Below are 15,898 nucleotides of genomic sequence, written 5' to 3' on the forward strand. Positions count from 1 at the left end.
TTTTTACTTATAAAGATTTACTTCTAATAATTTAATGCAAGTAATTTGTGCTTTAACTGGCTTGATGGCTCAGTGGGCTAAATGCTCCAGCTGGTGTGACAGTGGATTGTACAGATCAGAAATATCCAGTTTTAATCCTTAATCTGTGCTTGGCTGATATCTAGGGCATAATAATTCAACAAGTGTTGCCACTACCAATGTTCTTAAAAGGAAGGTGCATATATGTGTCTGTGTGGATATTGCTGTGATTCATTATGCTTCCCACAATCAGTAATCTGCATATGCTTGATAACCATACTCACTTCAATAGGCGTTGAATAGAGGTACTGGGATTCAACCAATGTGCGCAGATATTTGCTGCAGAGGGGGTTGGGGTCAAATGATTTTTTTTTTAAATTAGTGTTGCTGTTTTATAGGTGAATTTGAGTAGTGCATACAGCTAAACATTCATTTACAAGATAAGCAGTAATTTAAAGGCAACAAAACACAAAATTTCTAATTACTCCATTCCCCTGCATTGGCACCTTTATTTGCAATACAGATAATACAGTTGTTTTCTTTAAGAATCTCCTGGGACTGTACCCTGTGGCAAAATGGTGTGTCAATGCAGTACACCACTGAGTAATGGGATACATGTTTATACTGGTGAGTTCGCGGTTAATGGCCAAGTTGTTGGGAAAGTGCCAGACAAAAGGCACTGCCCCCTCTAAAAGAGAGAGGGAAAATCAGTGAGTGATCTGCACTGTGCCTGTATCTCTCCAAACAGCTGCTTAAGAGCAGCATGGAGATCTGGGAGAATTCTGTCTACTCATCCTTTTGGCAAGAGAATGACAAAAAAAAGAGGGTGTGTCAAGTAAGCAGGTAAAAATACAAAAAAAGTTTGCATTCCAACCCATCAAATCAAATTTTGATATTTTTGAGCCTCATCAAAGACTTCTGAAACTGTGCTAACCATTGTAGATTACAAACTGATTTTATTTTTAACTGGATCACTGAGCATCTGTTTATTACAACGTCTATTATGAGGAATGTGTATGTGTGCACCCAGCTGACTGAATATTCTGTTCTAAATTTTTATCGAACTTTCTGCTGCTTAGGGAGTGGTCAGTGGTTTCTATAAAATAAACCCTTCTTGCTGACCTTCTAATTCTTACGCATGAGCTGGAAAACTAATTTACTGTAATTGTGATATACATAATTTGGTTTGAATAAACTACCATGTGTATTTTCTGTTTGTGAATCATGTTTCTTATAAAGAAGAGTTTTAGATTTTAATTTTTTTTTGGACAGACCAACACAAATGAATTTATATCATTGTAGTTATGTAATCATCATTCTTTAACATTGCTTTTTTAAAAAATCCACAGAGATCTCAATGGAATGGAACCCATTGAAATAGGAGCAGGAGTAGAAAATTTGGTCTTTCAAACCTGCTCCACCATTCATCAAGATCATGGCTGATCTGTCCCAGGCCTCAACTCCCGTTTCGTGCAAGTTCAAGCAGAACCGTCAACTCACTGATATTTCAAAAATGTGTCTACCTCTTCTTTAAAAACTTTCAGTGATCTAGCCTCCACACTTCTCTGGGATTGAGAAATCCAGACATTTACTAATCTCTGGAAGATGACATTTCCCAGTTTTAAATTAGTGTCACCTTAGTCTATAATTCTGCCTCCTGGTCCACGATTCACCTACTAGTGGAAACATTTTCTCAACATCTACCTCATCTCAGTCCTAAAAGGTTTACCCGTAATCCTCAAACTATGACCCTGATTCTTGATTTCACAACCATTGGAAATATCCTTCCTGCATCTAACATGTCTAGTCCTGTTAGAATTTTATGGGTTTCTATGAGAGCCCCCTCATTCTTCTAAAGCCCCGTGAATACGATCCCTACCAACTCAAATCCTCATCAGTCCTGCCTTCCCAGGAATCAAACTTGGTAAACCTTTGCTGCACTCCCTCTATAGCAAGAACATCCTTCCTCGGATAGTGAGACCAAAACTGCACACAGTATTCCAGGTGTGGCCTCACCAATGCCCTGTATAATTGCAGCGTGACATCCTTGCTCCTGTACTTATCCTGTCCCTATGAAAGTCAGCATACAGTTTGCCATTCTTACTTCCTGCTGCACCTGCACATTTACTTTCAATGACTGGTGCATGAGGGCACCCAGGTTTTGTTGGAATATTCGCCTGTCTCAATTTATAGCCATTTAAATAATAATCTTCCTTCCAGCTGTTGCTGCCCAAGTGGATAAGTGTATACTGCATCTGCCATGCATTTGACCACTCATTCAGCCTGTTCAAATCACAGTGCAATATCAGTACATTCTCTTAGTTCACCATTCCACTCAGCCTTGTGCCTGTCATCTGCAAATTTTGCAACGTTACATTTGGTTCCCTCATCTAAATTATTAACATATATTGTGAATAACTAGGGTCGTAGTACTGACCCCTGCAGTACCCCACTAGTTGCTGCCTGCCATTCAGAAGCTGCTTGGCCTGCTGTGTTCATCCAGCTGTACACCTTGTTATCCCATTTATTCGTACTCCTTGTTTCCTGTCTGTTAACCAACTCTCTGTCCATCTCTATACATTAGCCCTAATCCCATGCACTTTAATTTTACACATTAATCTCTTACATTGAACTTTGCTGAAAGCCTTCTGAAAGTCCTATAAACTATAGCCATTGCCACACCTCCCCATCATCTCTACTACTTGCATCCTTAAAGAATTCCAATAGATTTATCAAGCACGATTTTCCTTTTGTAAATCCATCTGTGTCTCATTCTACCACTGTTTTCTAAGTGCTCTGCTATAAAATCCTTGAGAATGGACTTAGCATATTCCCTACTACCAATGTCAGATTCAGTAGTCTATAGCCCCGTTTTCTCTGTACCTTCCTTTTTAAATAGCGGAGTTAGATTAGCTACATTCCAATGTGTAGGAACTGTTCCAGAGTCTAAAGAATCTTGGAAGATGACCAGCAATGTATCCACTATTTCTCGGGCCACTTCCTTAAGTACTCTGGGATGTAGATCATCAGGCACTGTGGGTTTCTCAGCTTTCAATCAAATCAGTTTCCCCAACCATTTCTCTACTAATAAAGATTTGCTTTAGTTCCTCCCAATTAGTAAATCCTGTGTCCCTATCATTTCTGGTACATTATGTGTGTCCTCCTTTGTGAAAGCAGAAGTGAAGTAAGAATTTAGGCTAACTGGCCTGTGTGTCTCTGCTTTCTAACTGTTCAAGGAATGAGACAATCTGCAAGATCCCTTCAGAGCCTCTTTGTGATAAATGTGAGGTGCTGCATGTTGGAAAGGCAAATCAGGGTAGCACTTATACACTTAATGACAAGGTCCTGGAGAGTGTTGCTGAACGAAGTGACCTTGGAGTGCAGGTTCATAGTTCCTTGAAAGTAGAGTCACAGGTAGATAGGATAGTGAAGAGGACATTTTGGTATGCATGCCTTTATTGGTCAGTGCATTGAGTATAGAAGTTGGGAGGTCATGTTGCAGCTCTACAAGACATTGGTTAGGCCACTTTTGGAATACTGCGGTTGATTCTGGTCTCCCTGCGCTAGGAAGGATGTTATGAAACGTGAACAGGTTCTGAAAAGACTTACAAGAATGTTGACGGGTTTGAGCTATAGGGAGAGGCTGAATGGACTGGAAAATAATTGAACCTACTAACAAGCATGAGAGTAAAAGGAAGATATTTTGGTATTGTATTAATATCAAAGTAGTAGGCAAAGTATATCCATGCAGTTTTTCTTTTCAACAAATCTGCAGCGATCACTTGCTACTTCTTGCCTGAGAAGAGCAATCTTTGTCCAGACTTCTGCCAAGCATAATCCTCAAGAGAATACAGAAGTGATGCAGAACTGCACATGCCCGGTCTAGTGCATCAGCATCATTCCATCAGAGAATAAGCAATTAATTGCAGTAGAACAAGGGCTATTTTCATTGGCATGTTGGAGGCTGCAAGGTGACCTTAACAGAAATTTGTAAAATCATGAGGACCATGGGAAGGGTGTGTCGCCAAAGTCTTTTCTTTAGCGTAGTGGAGTCCAAAACTAGAGGGCATAGGTTTAAAGTGAGAGGGGAAAGATTTAAAAGGGACGTAAAGGGCAACGTTTTCATGCAGAGGGTGGTGTGTGTATGGAATGAGTTGCCAGAGGAAGTGGAAGAGACTAGTACAATTACAGCATTTAAAAGGCATCTGGATGAGTATATGAATATGAAGGGTTTAGAGGGATATGGGGTAAATGCTGGCAAATGGGACAAATTAATTTCGGATATCTGGTCGGCATAGACCATTTGGAACGAAGGGTCTGTTTCCATGTTGTACGGCTGTATGACTCGATCAAGTCACGTCTGACCTGAATCGCCACTTCCTTTCAATTGCCGTGTAATACATCCCTTAACACTCTGAATAAAAAAAATTCTTTGATTCCAGTCTCAAGTTTCAGTTGACCACAACATCCATAATCCTTTGGGGCAGAGAATCAACCCAGCTCTCAACAAATGTTAGAAAAGCCTTCACATTGTTGCAGTTTGAGGAAAATAGGATAGCAAGTCTCGTTCCTGTATGTGGATATAAACTGAAGATGAAATAATATCCTTTTTGGTCATATTTAAATAGGTTTTGTGACAATACTATGGCTTTAACAGGTGTTTTTTGTCCTCTTTTTAGGAGAGGTTTTAAGACAGAAGTATCGAGCTGTGTATGGAGAGCCCATAAAGTAAGCAGCTTGTGAGGCCTCAGTTTTTTTTAAAGTTGGAATAATAGAAGCAGCCTGAATGAGAGGGGCAAGGTCCCACAGAACCAGGATTTTTAGTTTTAGTTTTTCAGTAGCAATTGATGGGTCTTGAAGCTGGGTGGAAGCTGCAGTAAGATACTAGAACATGGCCCTTGTTCTACTGCAATTAATTGCTTATTCTCCAATGGAATGATGCTGATGCACTAGACCGGGCATGTGCATTTCTGCATCACTTCTGTATTCTCTTGAGGATTATGCTTGGCAGAAGTCTGGACAAAGATTGCTCTTCTCAGGCAAGAAGTAGCAAGTGATCGCTGGCAGATTTGTTGAAAAGAAAAACTGCATGGATATACTTTGCCTACTACTTTGATATTAATACAATACCAAAATATCTTCCTTTTACTCTCATGCTTGTTATTAGGTTCAATTATTCATGAATTATGTTAGGAATTCACAAAGGAGAAGAACAGGGTGGATGGTGAGTCTAGAGAGGGGTATGTTGATATTTTAGGGTATGGCAACATAAAAAATGAGGTGGGTGTTTTGAAAAGCATTAGGTAGACAAATCCATAGGACCTGGGATCTATCCCAAAATAGTGAGGGAGGAAAGGGAGGAAATTGCTGGGGCTTTTTATAAAATCTTTATATCCTCTTCAGTCACAGGAGAGGTCCCAGAGGACTGGACAATAGCAGCGTTGTTCTTTTTGTTTAAGAAGGGCAATAGGGATAATCCAGGAAAATACGGGCTGGCGAGCTTTAAGTCAGTGGCAAAGAAATTGCAGCAAATTCTGAGGGGCAGGATTTATTCACATTGGGAAAAATATGGATGCGTTAGCAATAGGCAGCATGACTTTGTGTGGGGACAGTCATATCTCCAAAATTGATTGAGTTTTTTGAGGAAGTGACAAAGATGATTGAGGACTGGGCAGTGGATGCTGTCTACACGGACTTTAGCAAGGCCTGTACAAGGTCCGTCATGGCAGGCTGATACAAAAGATGAACTCTCAGGGGATCTGCGTTGAGCAGGTAAGAGGGATACAGAACGGGAAGAGTAGCGGTGGAAGGGTGTTTTTCTGACTGGAGATCTGTAACCAGTGGTGTTGTGCAGGGGTCTGTGCTGGGCCTGTGTTGTTTGCAATATTGGAGGAGAATGTTAGGTGGCCAGATTAGTAAGTTTGCAGATGACACAAAGATTGGGGGAGCCGTGGGTAATGAGGAGGATTGTCAGAAGATACGACAGGATATAGATAAGCTGGAGACTTGGGTGGAGAAATGACATGAATTTAATTAGGACAAATGTGAAGTGATGCATTTTGGAAGGTCTAATACAGGAGGGAAGTATACAGTAAATGGCAGAATCCTTAAAAGCATTAATATACAGAGGGATCCAGGCCTACAAGTCCACAGTTCTCTGAAAGTGGCAACACAAGTGGACTATGTGGTCAGAAGGCATATGGCATCTTTGCCTTCAACTTATAGAGTATAAAAATTGGCAATTCATATTACAGGTGTACAGAACTTTATTTAGGCCACATTTGGAAGATTGTGTGAGGCTTTGGAGAGAGTACAGGAAAGGTTTACCAGGATGTTGCCTAGTTTGGAGGTATTAGCTATGAGGAGAGATTGGACAAATATGGTTTGTTTTCCCTCTTCCATCAGGCAGAAGATACGGAAGCTTGAACACGCACCGACAGGGAACAGCTTCTTCCCTGCACCTATTAGACTGATGAATGGATTCTCTATCTTCAAATAGTGTTGATCTTGCTTTGTGTACATGTGCAGTGTTACCTGTATGCCTCGCTCTGTCTAAGCACTCTATTATCTGCCTGTACTGCTTGCAGGACAAGGCTTTTCACTATATTTAGGTACACATGACTGCAATAAATCAAATCAAACATTGGAGGCGGAGGAGTGACCTGATAGAAGTTTACAAAATTATGAGAGGTGTGGATGGTTGGAGTCCTTTTCCCAGGGTAAAAAAGTCAATTACTAGAGGACATAGATTTAAGGTAAAATGGGGAAAGTTTAAAGGAAATGTGAGAGGCAAATTTTGTTTTATGAGAAGGGTGGTAAATGCCTGGAATGTGCTGCCAGAGGAGTTGGTAGAAGCAGATACAAGAGCAATGTTTAAGAGGCATCTTGACAGGTACATGAATAGGCAGGAAATAGAGGAACATGGGCCCCATAAGGATAAAAGGTTTTTAGTTTAAGAAGGTTTCATGTGTCAGCATAGGCTTGGTGGACCAAAGGGCCTGTTTCTGTGCTGTGGTGTTCTTTCTATAAATGAATTTGTTCTTCATTATGGTATCTGTGAAATACCACATAGATGCTGATGATAGAGTCCACAAGACCATGAGATATAGGAATAGAATTAGGCCATCTCAGTCTTTTTCTGTTCTCTGCAGCTCGCAATCTCTTGATTTCTTTAATTCTGGGATGTAGCTGTATTTACATGCAGAATTACTGTGCTGTTGTTCAACATCCAGGTGCCAAAAAGGGGAAAAGTCAAAATGATTGATCGGACATCCTTCAACACCCCACGTCCCCCGGCCACCCTCCTCCCCCCCCCCAAAAAAAAAGAGATTTTAGGTTGGCTATCTGTGCGGATGTTATTTAGTAAGCGGGATGTTCTGTAAGGAATGCTCACTGCATTCTGTACACTTCAAATGTTACAAGTAGAACTGGAGAGATAGAAAGGGACTTCAAAGTATTTCAACATCATTTGAGAAATCTAAGACTGTAATTTATTGTGGGAGAACGTTCAGTGAACAGTTGTGCTATCCAGAATTGGTAAGTTTAAAGATGCTTCAGGATGATTGGAAGTAATCATTAATCATTTTCCCTCTGCAAATGCAAATCACTTGGCCAATGTTTTGGTTTGGTTTGAAAAGAGTTAACTTATGCAACTATTTTTTTCCACTGTTCTTTTGGCTGGAGCTAATGCTTTTCTAAAGTCCTTGAAAAGGCAAATGAGGAGGATCTCTTCATGACAAGACACAGGCAAATAGGACTTGTTGCGTGGTGAGGGGGTGGGAGAGGTTGCAGGCGTCATTAAGATAAACTGAATATGAGGTGCTAAACGTCAGCAGTCAGTCTGAGACATGTTTGTCAACATAAGCTACTGCCTTTCAAAGGTACCCCTGCTATGAACTGTATTTACCTTGAACTGTGTTACTTGCTTTAATTATTTTTATTTTTGTGACTTATTTCTGTTGTGATGTTGATCACCTTTTAATTCCGAGATACCATTTGGTACGGCCTTGGAACAGAGCGTTCCCAGTGACGTTCCCTGTATTTATTTTCTGTAATCTGATACAGCTGGGTGGAGGAAGAGAAAGGAAAGGTTGTGTGAATGTTTTTTTATAAATTTAGAGCAGTTTCCTATCTAGCTCATATTTGCCTTTCATTAAAGTTAGTCGTCTTGACTTACTTACTTCACCCATACAAAGTTGAAAGGAAGTTCATGCAGGTTTTCATGTGAAATCGCTAGTTGTGTTTCAAGTAGAGCATTGTTTATAACAGAATCAAGGCTTTTGCTCATTCATGCTGATTAGGTTTATGTTGCATAACAGCTGCTCAAAATATTTTAAATACCTCATTTTAATAGTCAGATAATGGTGCAGATACATCAAGGAGCTGTAACTCCTGCCTCATGGCCAGCTGTCGTGTGTTTTAACTCCAGGCAGTGCCCACCTCCAGTGTCGCCTCGCACTGAGTCAGCTCCGATTCCAGTCCCTACTCAGATTCGAAACTACCAGCGGATTGAGCAGAACCTGCATGTAACTTCCAGCCATAACACCAATCCGTATGGATCACCCAGGTATGTTACTTATTTGCATTCTCTGCATTTCAGTATGTACTACTGACATGCATAAAAAAATTTTAACTGTTTAAAGCATGTTTTTGCAATATGTTGTGTCTTTCTTTCCAAATTTCTTTGTCATAATAGTTTTACATTTCTTGGTTGTCATCTAACCTAATTCCAAATTACAATGCTTACATGTATTATTCTCAGCATCATAGTCTACAATGATGTGTGTAGTTCTACGGCTGAATAACTCAATATATTTATACTTAATCAGTTCCAACCTAAACAACTTTAAACTCTTTTCTGGTAATATAATACAAGTCAGATAGGGAAGGCTGTCCAGTAGTTTCCCAGTTTCAAGAAGAGATGTAATTGTAAGATTTGAAAAATGCTAAGACTTTATTCCAGTTGGGTTTGTTGAGTTAAGCAGCAAAAGAAATTCAGACATTTATAAAGGTGTTATTATAACTCTGTAGTTTAGTGCAAATATTTTGGTGCAAATATCAGTTTCCACCTTTCCCTTCTGGCTTCTTTCCCTATCCGGAAGCCAGCTCCAAGCTGGGGAAGAATCCAGTTCTTTTTTAAAACAAACTTGGTCAGACATGAGACATCTGAAGCAGGTGGGTCTTCAACTGGGATCTTCCTGCCTAGAGGCAGGGACATTACTATTGTGCCAGGCTGAAGAACCCACCTTTTTTTTTTCCCCTTTGACAAACAAGTACTCATAAGGATTCTGGTTGACTTATTTCTGATTCTGAATTTTATGCAATCTGGTATGGATATTTTTAATTAACCTGTTAAGACAACTTGTTATCACAGTCTTCTATAGCAGGTGGAACTTGAACCGAGGTTCGCTGACTCAGAGGCAGTGATGCTACGATTGGACCACAAGAGCCAATCCCCAGCTCTTTTTAATTAAACCTCCACCCAAGCAATTTGTGTCACTAATTAAAATACAAGTTAACAAGTGCAACCCACCAGGGGCAGTGCAGCAACAAGAAAATAGGGAAGAGTAGGAAGAGAGTGATGAGATTAAACTAAAATGGATTTGGAGGGAGGAATAATGCCCTCCAGCCTGGTTGGTGCCCACCTCTCTCTCTCTCAAGGCTTGGAGTGCATGCTCCCTTTCTGAAATCATCCAGGCACCAATATCCAGGTCTATTTTTTTTGTAAAACTGCCACAAAATTGCCTGTTTCTCCAATTAGAAGAACAAGTAACAACAATCCCCGGCTCATTTTTAATTAAACTGCCACCAAATCGCCTGTATCCCTAATTAAATTAATGAAAAACAAGGGACAGTGTGACAATAGCAAAAAGATGGAGGAAATTAAATTAAAACGGAGACAGAGTGGGAAATAATGCTCTGCAACCCCATGGTGCTCACCTGTCTCTGAAGGCTTCATGGGTGTTGGTAGACACCACGTGCGCCCTTACAAGGACACTCTGGCACCAATCTTATCGTTAATAAAAACCGCCAGATCACCCACTTCTTCACTTAAAGGAATAATTGACAACAATTTTCCTTCAAGCTCTGAAATGAAATCCAAAGCACATCACTTGCTCTCAGTCACTATGGAGCTGTTCTGATTGACCTTTAAAGGGACCTGTTTTTCTAATGGTGACATCAGTTGAGAGGGAAATTGGATGATGAGGATGTTCTGACTGTCTTCTGCCTAAGATTTTGCAATCTGACCATGTGATCAGTACTGCATAGTTATTTTTTATTCATTTATAGGATGAGGACATCACTGTCCAGGCCAGCATTTACTGCCCATCCTGGTGGGCAGTTAAGAGTCAACCATATTGCTGTTGATCCATGTAGTCTAGACCAGGTTAGGATGGCAGTTTCCTTCCCTAAAGGATTTTAATGAATCAGATGGGTTTTTCCTGATAATCATGTGATGATTTATTTTAATGAATTCTGATATTTATTGAATTTAGATTCCACTATCTGCCATGGCCGGATTTAAACCTGTGTCCCCAGAGGAAGGGTCACCGGATCTGCAATGTTAACTCTGTTTTCTCCTCCACGGATGCTGCCAGACCTGCTGAGCTTTTCCAGCAACTTTGTTTTTGTCCCCAGAGCATTTCCTGGGTTTCTCGATTAACGGTCCATCGATAATACCACTAGGTTGTCGCCTCCCCTTGGTCAGCCCAGGTAGACTGGGATTAGCAATGGAGGCATTCTGCGAGTCATGGCAAATGTACATTCTTACAGACGTAAAAGAAGAATAGTGCAGTCATGCTCTTTAATTTTAAGTTCAACAATGTTGCATTTCCTGTGGTGTGACTGAGCTGTGACTGCTCTATTCAGTGCTGCCTTCAGTTGCAATGTGGTTCTCCAGAAGCAATGTTTGAACCTCTTTGAGATTTGTAATGGGTCACGCTGTCTTATGGAAGTATCTGCACTTCCTGCTGCTTAGAACATGTTTGTGCACCATCAAGGTTTCATGAAGTGCCTAAGAATCATAGTTGAAGTATTGAAAATGAATATTCCAGGGGATTTTGTGTTGCGTAGCATTGGATGGAGTGACTAAAGGCCCTCCATGTTCCCCTTGTGTTGCTGCAACCTTGGATATGTACTCTGTACGGCAAAAGTGAAACACTTTTTGCTGGCTTTCGTATACTTCATTATCTTTAGTTTTGCAGTAGTTCAAACAACGAAAAAGTGACCTTAGTAGTGATTAATTGTATCTTTATTTACAGTTTGTCAAAATCAAACACTAACGTTCAGAGAGGTGAATTGGTTTCGTTTCATTTTATGATTTGTTGAATTCCAAGTCTCAGTAAGAAGTGAACACAACAAATGGCTTATCCTTGAGTACAGTAAAGAGGAATTGGAAATATATGACTGGCTATTCACCGTGTAAGAGACAAATTGGGTCCTGTCCCAGGAAGGCCGAGAGAAAAGGCAAAAAAAATGCAATTTTAATATATGAAGGCAAATTAATAGTTCTAAATTTTCACATTGAGTGGGAGGCATTGTATCAGTAAGTTGCCATTGTGTGGAAAAATCTCTTGCACCTGGCAGCTGTACATCGTAGAGATTAGAAACAGCCTCAACAGAGCAACTTGTAGACTGTGCCACCTGAAGGATAGATTCAAAGGTGAAAGTTTCTTTCCAAAATCCATGCTAAAAATTTGTTACCAAACCACTGCAAAGTGTAATGCAGTGAGAACAAATAAATAATGTTAGCTGGTAATATTCTGAGAAGGTGAATGCAGGAAAGATTGTTTTAAAAACTAGAAGCGATAGTGAACTGAAAACTTTTATTTGGTATTGAAAAGGAATTGGACAGGTTCTCAACAAATAGGATTCAGTAATTAGGAACCCTAAAGGAAAACTTGAACAGGTGGTTACATAATCTTGTGCTGTCAGTTTTACTAAGTTATTGCACCTATGTGTAACTGCAGCAGAGTTCAATGCTGCAGATGCTATGATGCCACAATAAAACCTGGACTCGCTTCATCTCTTTCTCTCTAGTGAGTTGCTGCAAACTGTGATTCTATAAACAAGGAAGAAAGGATTAGATGAGGCTGAACTGTGATGCTGACATGCATTTTCTGAGCTCTTCTTATGAAAAGCACCCACCTGAATTAGACATCTTGAGGGCTTCAAACATGTGAAATACTGCCCTCTGAATAGTTTCCAGCTTCAAACAAGTTGGGCATGAGTTATGAGCTCATCGAAGCTCTGTCACTGTATCCCAGCTTGTATTAGGTCCCGTTACCAATCCTTCCTGTACTTTCTGACGGACATGATATTCCATGTAGTCACACGCTAACTTTAAAATTCTCATCTATTATCAAATCCCTGCATAGTCTTGCCATTTATATCTCTCTAACATTCTCCAACCCTTTGATACCTCTTTGCTTTCTCCAATTCTAACCTCTCATGCAGACTTGATTTACAGCTGGCTCGGGCCTAAGCTTTTCCTAAACTTTTCTGCTTCTCTTTCCTACTTAAAGATTATTTCTAGCCAAGATTTTGATGAGTGGTAGTGGTGTAGTAGACAAGTAATGCAGGACACAGACTGATGACATGGGATTGCGTCCCTCCTGGTAGATAGCGAAATTTGAACTCAATTTTTAAAAAATGGAGTTTAAAAAAAGCAAGTCTAACAGTGACCTCATAACAACTGTCAATTGTTTAAAGACACATCTGACTCACCAATGTCCTTTTAGGGAAGGAAATCTGCCATCCTTACCTGGTCTGGCCCATATGTAACTCCAAACTCTCTGCAACGTGGTTGACTCTTAACTGTCCTGAAAACAACTAGAGATGGGCAATAAATACTGGCCTTGCCAGGGATGCCCATCACCCATGAACAAGTATTTAAACAGTGTTTAATTTTGTTTTATAACACTCCTCTGAAGTCCCTTACGTTTGATGACGAGTACTATATAAATACAAGTTTTTCTGTGTTCATGGTTTCTGTTATCAACTTTCAGATCTGGAATGGTGAAGAGATCAAACACAAGCCCAGTAGGTTTTGTGAAACCAACATCTGGGTCACCAGCTGCTGCAGATGCACCCCAAAATCCAGGCCGCAGACTCTCCACTGGATCCTCTAGGCCTTACTCACCTTCACCTCTCGGTGTGTAAATGGTGACTTCAGGATTCTGTTAATTTTTGCAGTTGTTTGTATAATTTCAGCATAAACCACATGAGACAGCTTTTGCCCTCTAGTAATATCACACCTAATATACCTAACATTGATGTACATCTTTCCTATAATGCGACTCCCATGACTGTACATAATATTCTGCCTCTATTAATAAAGCCAAGAGCACTGTATGGTTTACCAGCTGCTGTTTCCAGCTATCCTGCTGCCTTCAATGATCTGTGCACATATGCACCCATGTCCCTCTACTTCTGCCAACCCTTTTGGAATTGTACCCCCTATTTTATGTTGTCTTTCAATGCTCTTCCAACCAAAGTGCAATGTCCTTGTGGAGATCCACACTTTCCTCCACTTAGTTTATAATGCTTCCAAGTTTTATGTCAAATGCAAACTTTGAAATTGTCCCCTATATTCCAAGATCCGGATCATTAGTATATATCAGGAAAAGCAAGGGCCCCAAACTGGTTCCTGGACAACTCCAATACAAACCTTCCTCCAGCCTGAAAAATATCCATTGGCCATTACTCTTTCCTATCACTCAGCCAGTTTTGTGACCACCTAGCAGCTGTCCCTTTTATACCATGATCTATAACTTTACTCAAGTTGCCTCACACACTAATCTGTTGAATTTAGTCCTGAAAATCCAAATTCAATTGACCCAGTTTTAACAGCCTTTTGTGGTGGCAAATTTCCGATTTGCACTAATTGTTGTGTGAAGAAGTTCTACCCTCAATTTCTTGATCATCATAGAATCCCTACCATGCGGAAACAGGCTTTTCGGCCCAACAAGTCCACATCAACCCTTGGAGCATCCCACCCAGTCCCATTCCCCCTATAACCCACATAATCTACACATCCCTGAACACTATGGGCAATTTAGCATGGCCAATCCACCTAACCTGCACATCTTTGGACTGTGGGAGGAAACTGGAGCACCCAGAGGAAACCCGCGCAGACATGGGAGAATGTGCAAACTCCACACAGACAGTCGCCCGAGGCTGGTATCGAACCCAGGTCCCTGGCATTGTGAGGCAGCAGTGCTAACCACTGAGCCACTGTGCTGATCTATCGTTCACAAGGCTGTGCTGTTTCTCTTTGATCAATTAATATCTGATCAAGTAATCAGTGATTGATTCAAGTAACTTCCCTACACGTGTTAAATTGACATGATTCTTATTACATTTCTTCCAGTATCTTAAGATAGAAACTGGCTGGTATTGAGGAATTCCGTTAGTTTCTCCATTACCATTTAAAGTAAATCCATTCAGTTTCATTCTTCCACTTTTTTACAAATTCCTTTCACTGTTGATATTTTGCTGTTTCCTTCACTGTGAAAATTGGTCGTGTTAATTTAAAGGGTCCATCACTTTTTATTATCTTTTGAGAGTCACCCAAGCAAGCCTGTAACAGATACACATTCTCCATTCTCTGAATATGCCATAAGAGCTCTATTTTGCTAAGTTTTTGCAACTAAATTTGTGTTGATGGAACTGCAGTAATGCCAAATGAATCTGGATACAAATTGCTATTTGTTGTGTGTTTCGGCAGTTGGAACTATCCCTGAACAGCTTAGCCATTGCTGTTGTGGTTTGCCTCAGGGACACGAGTCAAGATCCAGGACACCATCAGGTGAGTGTTATAGGAAGTAGGGCTCAAAGTCTCACATTGGATATTGCAGTGAGTTACCATTCTCTTATTTGCTGGCTACTTGTTTTCAATTATATGGATCTAGGAATGATATTCAAACTAGGCAGAAGGTGAAGAAAGGTGAAAATGGGAAATTTTGAATTTTATTAGGCTTGAGTTGGGTGTTTACAGACGGAATACAAATCCCTGAATGCTACAGTGGGGCAAGACAAGCTTATCTAGGTGTAACTTATCATAAGCATGACAGAAGTGTAATAAATATGCTTGTCTAAAGGCAGATGATGTAATGTCTGTTGGTATTTTTTTAAAAAGCTTTAAGACACAGAAGGATGTGCTACTGTTACACATTTATGCTTTCTGCTGTTGAGGCCCAGCAATCTGGACACCCTTCAGCTACTTCACTTCTCTATTGATCTCTCCTCCTCCTAGACAACTTCCTAATATCTACCTGTTCTCCTAATATCTCCTTATTCATATTGATATGCTATCTCAATGTAAAACTTTGTCATACAACTGTGGAGCTCTTTGGGATCTTTTAGTTGTTGTACAGTATAAATTCTTTAGAACAAAGAGAACAGTACAACACCGGAACAGGCCCTTTGTCTCTCCAAGCCTGCGCCGACACATTTTGCCCTTCCATACTAGGATCCGTATCCCCGTATTCCCTTCCTATTCATGGATTCATCCAGGTGCTTCTTGAATGCTGCTATTGTGTCTGCTTCCACTACCACCACCTCTGGCAATGCACTCTCCATCCTTTGTTTGAAAAACCTGCCTCTCTCATCTCCTATAAACTTGCCCCCTTGCAGCTTGAACCTGTGTCCCCTTGTAATTGACCCCTCCACACTGGGAAAAAGCCTCCTATATTCCTCTCTATCTATGCCATTCACAATCTTATAAACTTCCATCAGGTTGCCCCTCATCCTCCTGTGTTCCGGTGAAAACAAACCCAGTATATGCAAGACAACAAGGTGCAGAGCTGGATGAACACAGCAGGCCAAGCAGTATCATAGGAGCAGAAAGGCTGACGTTTCAGGCCTAGACCCTTCATCA

At 40.5% G+C, this 15,898-nt stretch overlaps 1 protein-coding gene across 7 annotated transcripts in view; it reads left to right on the forward strand.

Annotated features, from left to right (window-relative positions):
- ulk2 (unc-51 like autophagy activating kinase 2) overlaps window positions 1-15,898 on the forward strand; it is a 114,775-nt gene that overhangs the window by 78,937 nt on the left and 19,940 nt on the right. For all 7 annotated transcript variants that reach the window (XR_007264824.1, XR_007264823.1, XR_007264825.1 and 4 more), the window contains 3 exons: window positions 8,447-8,584; window positions 13,026-13,171; window positions 14,747-14,827. Coding sequence is in view for 4 of the 7 variants with exons in the window: in XM_048612493.1 (XP_048468450.1) it covers window positions 8,447-8,584; window positions 13,026-13,171; window positions 14,747-14,827 (365 nt within the window). In the remaining 3 variants the exon portion in view is untranslated. The remainder of the gene's footprint in view (window positions 1-8,446; window positions 8,585-13,025; window positions 13,172-14,746; window positions 14,828-15,898) is intronic.

This window comes from Rhincodon typus, chromosome 26 (assembly GCF_021869965.1).
Source record: "Rhincodon typus isolate 14 chromosome 26, sRhiTyp1.1, whole genome shotgun sequence".
NCBI classification, from domain to species: domain Eukaryota; kingdom Metazoa; phylum Chordata; class Chondrichthyes; order Orectolobiformes; family Rhincodontidae; genus Rhincodon; species Rhincodon typus.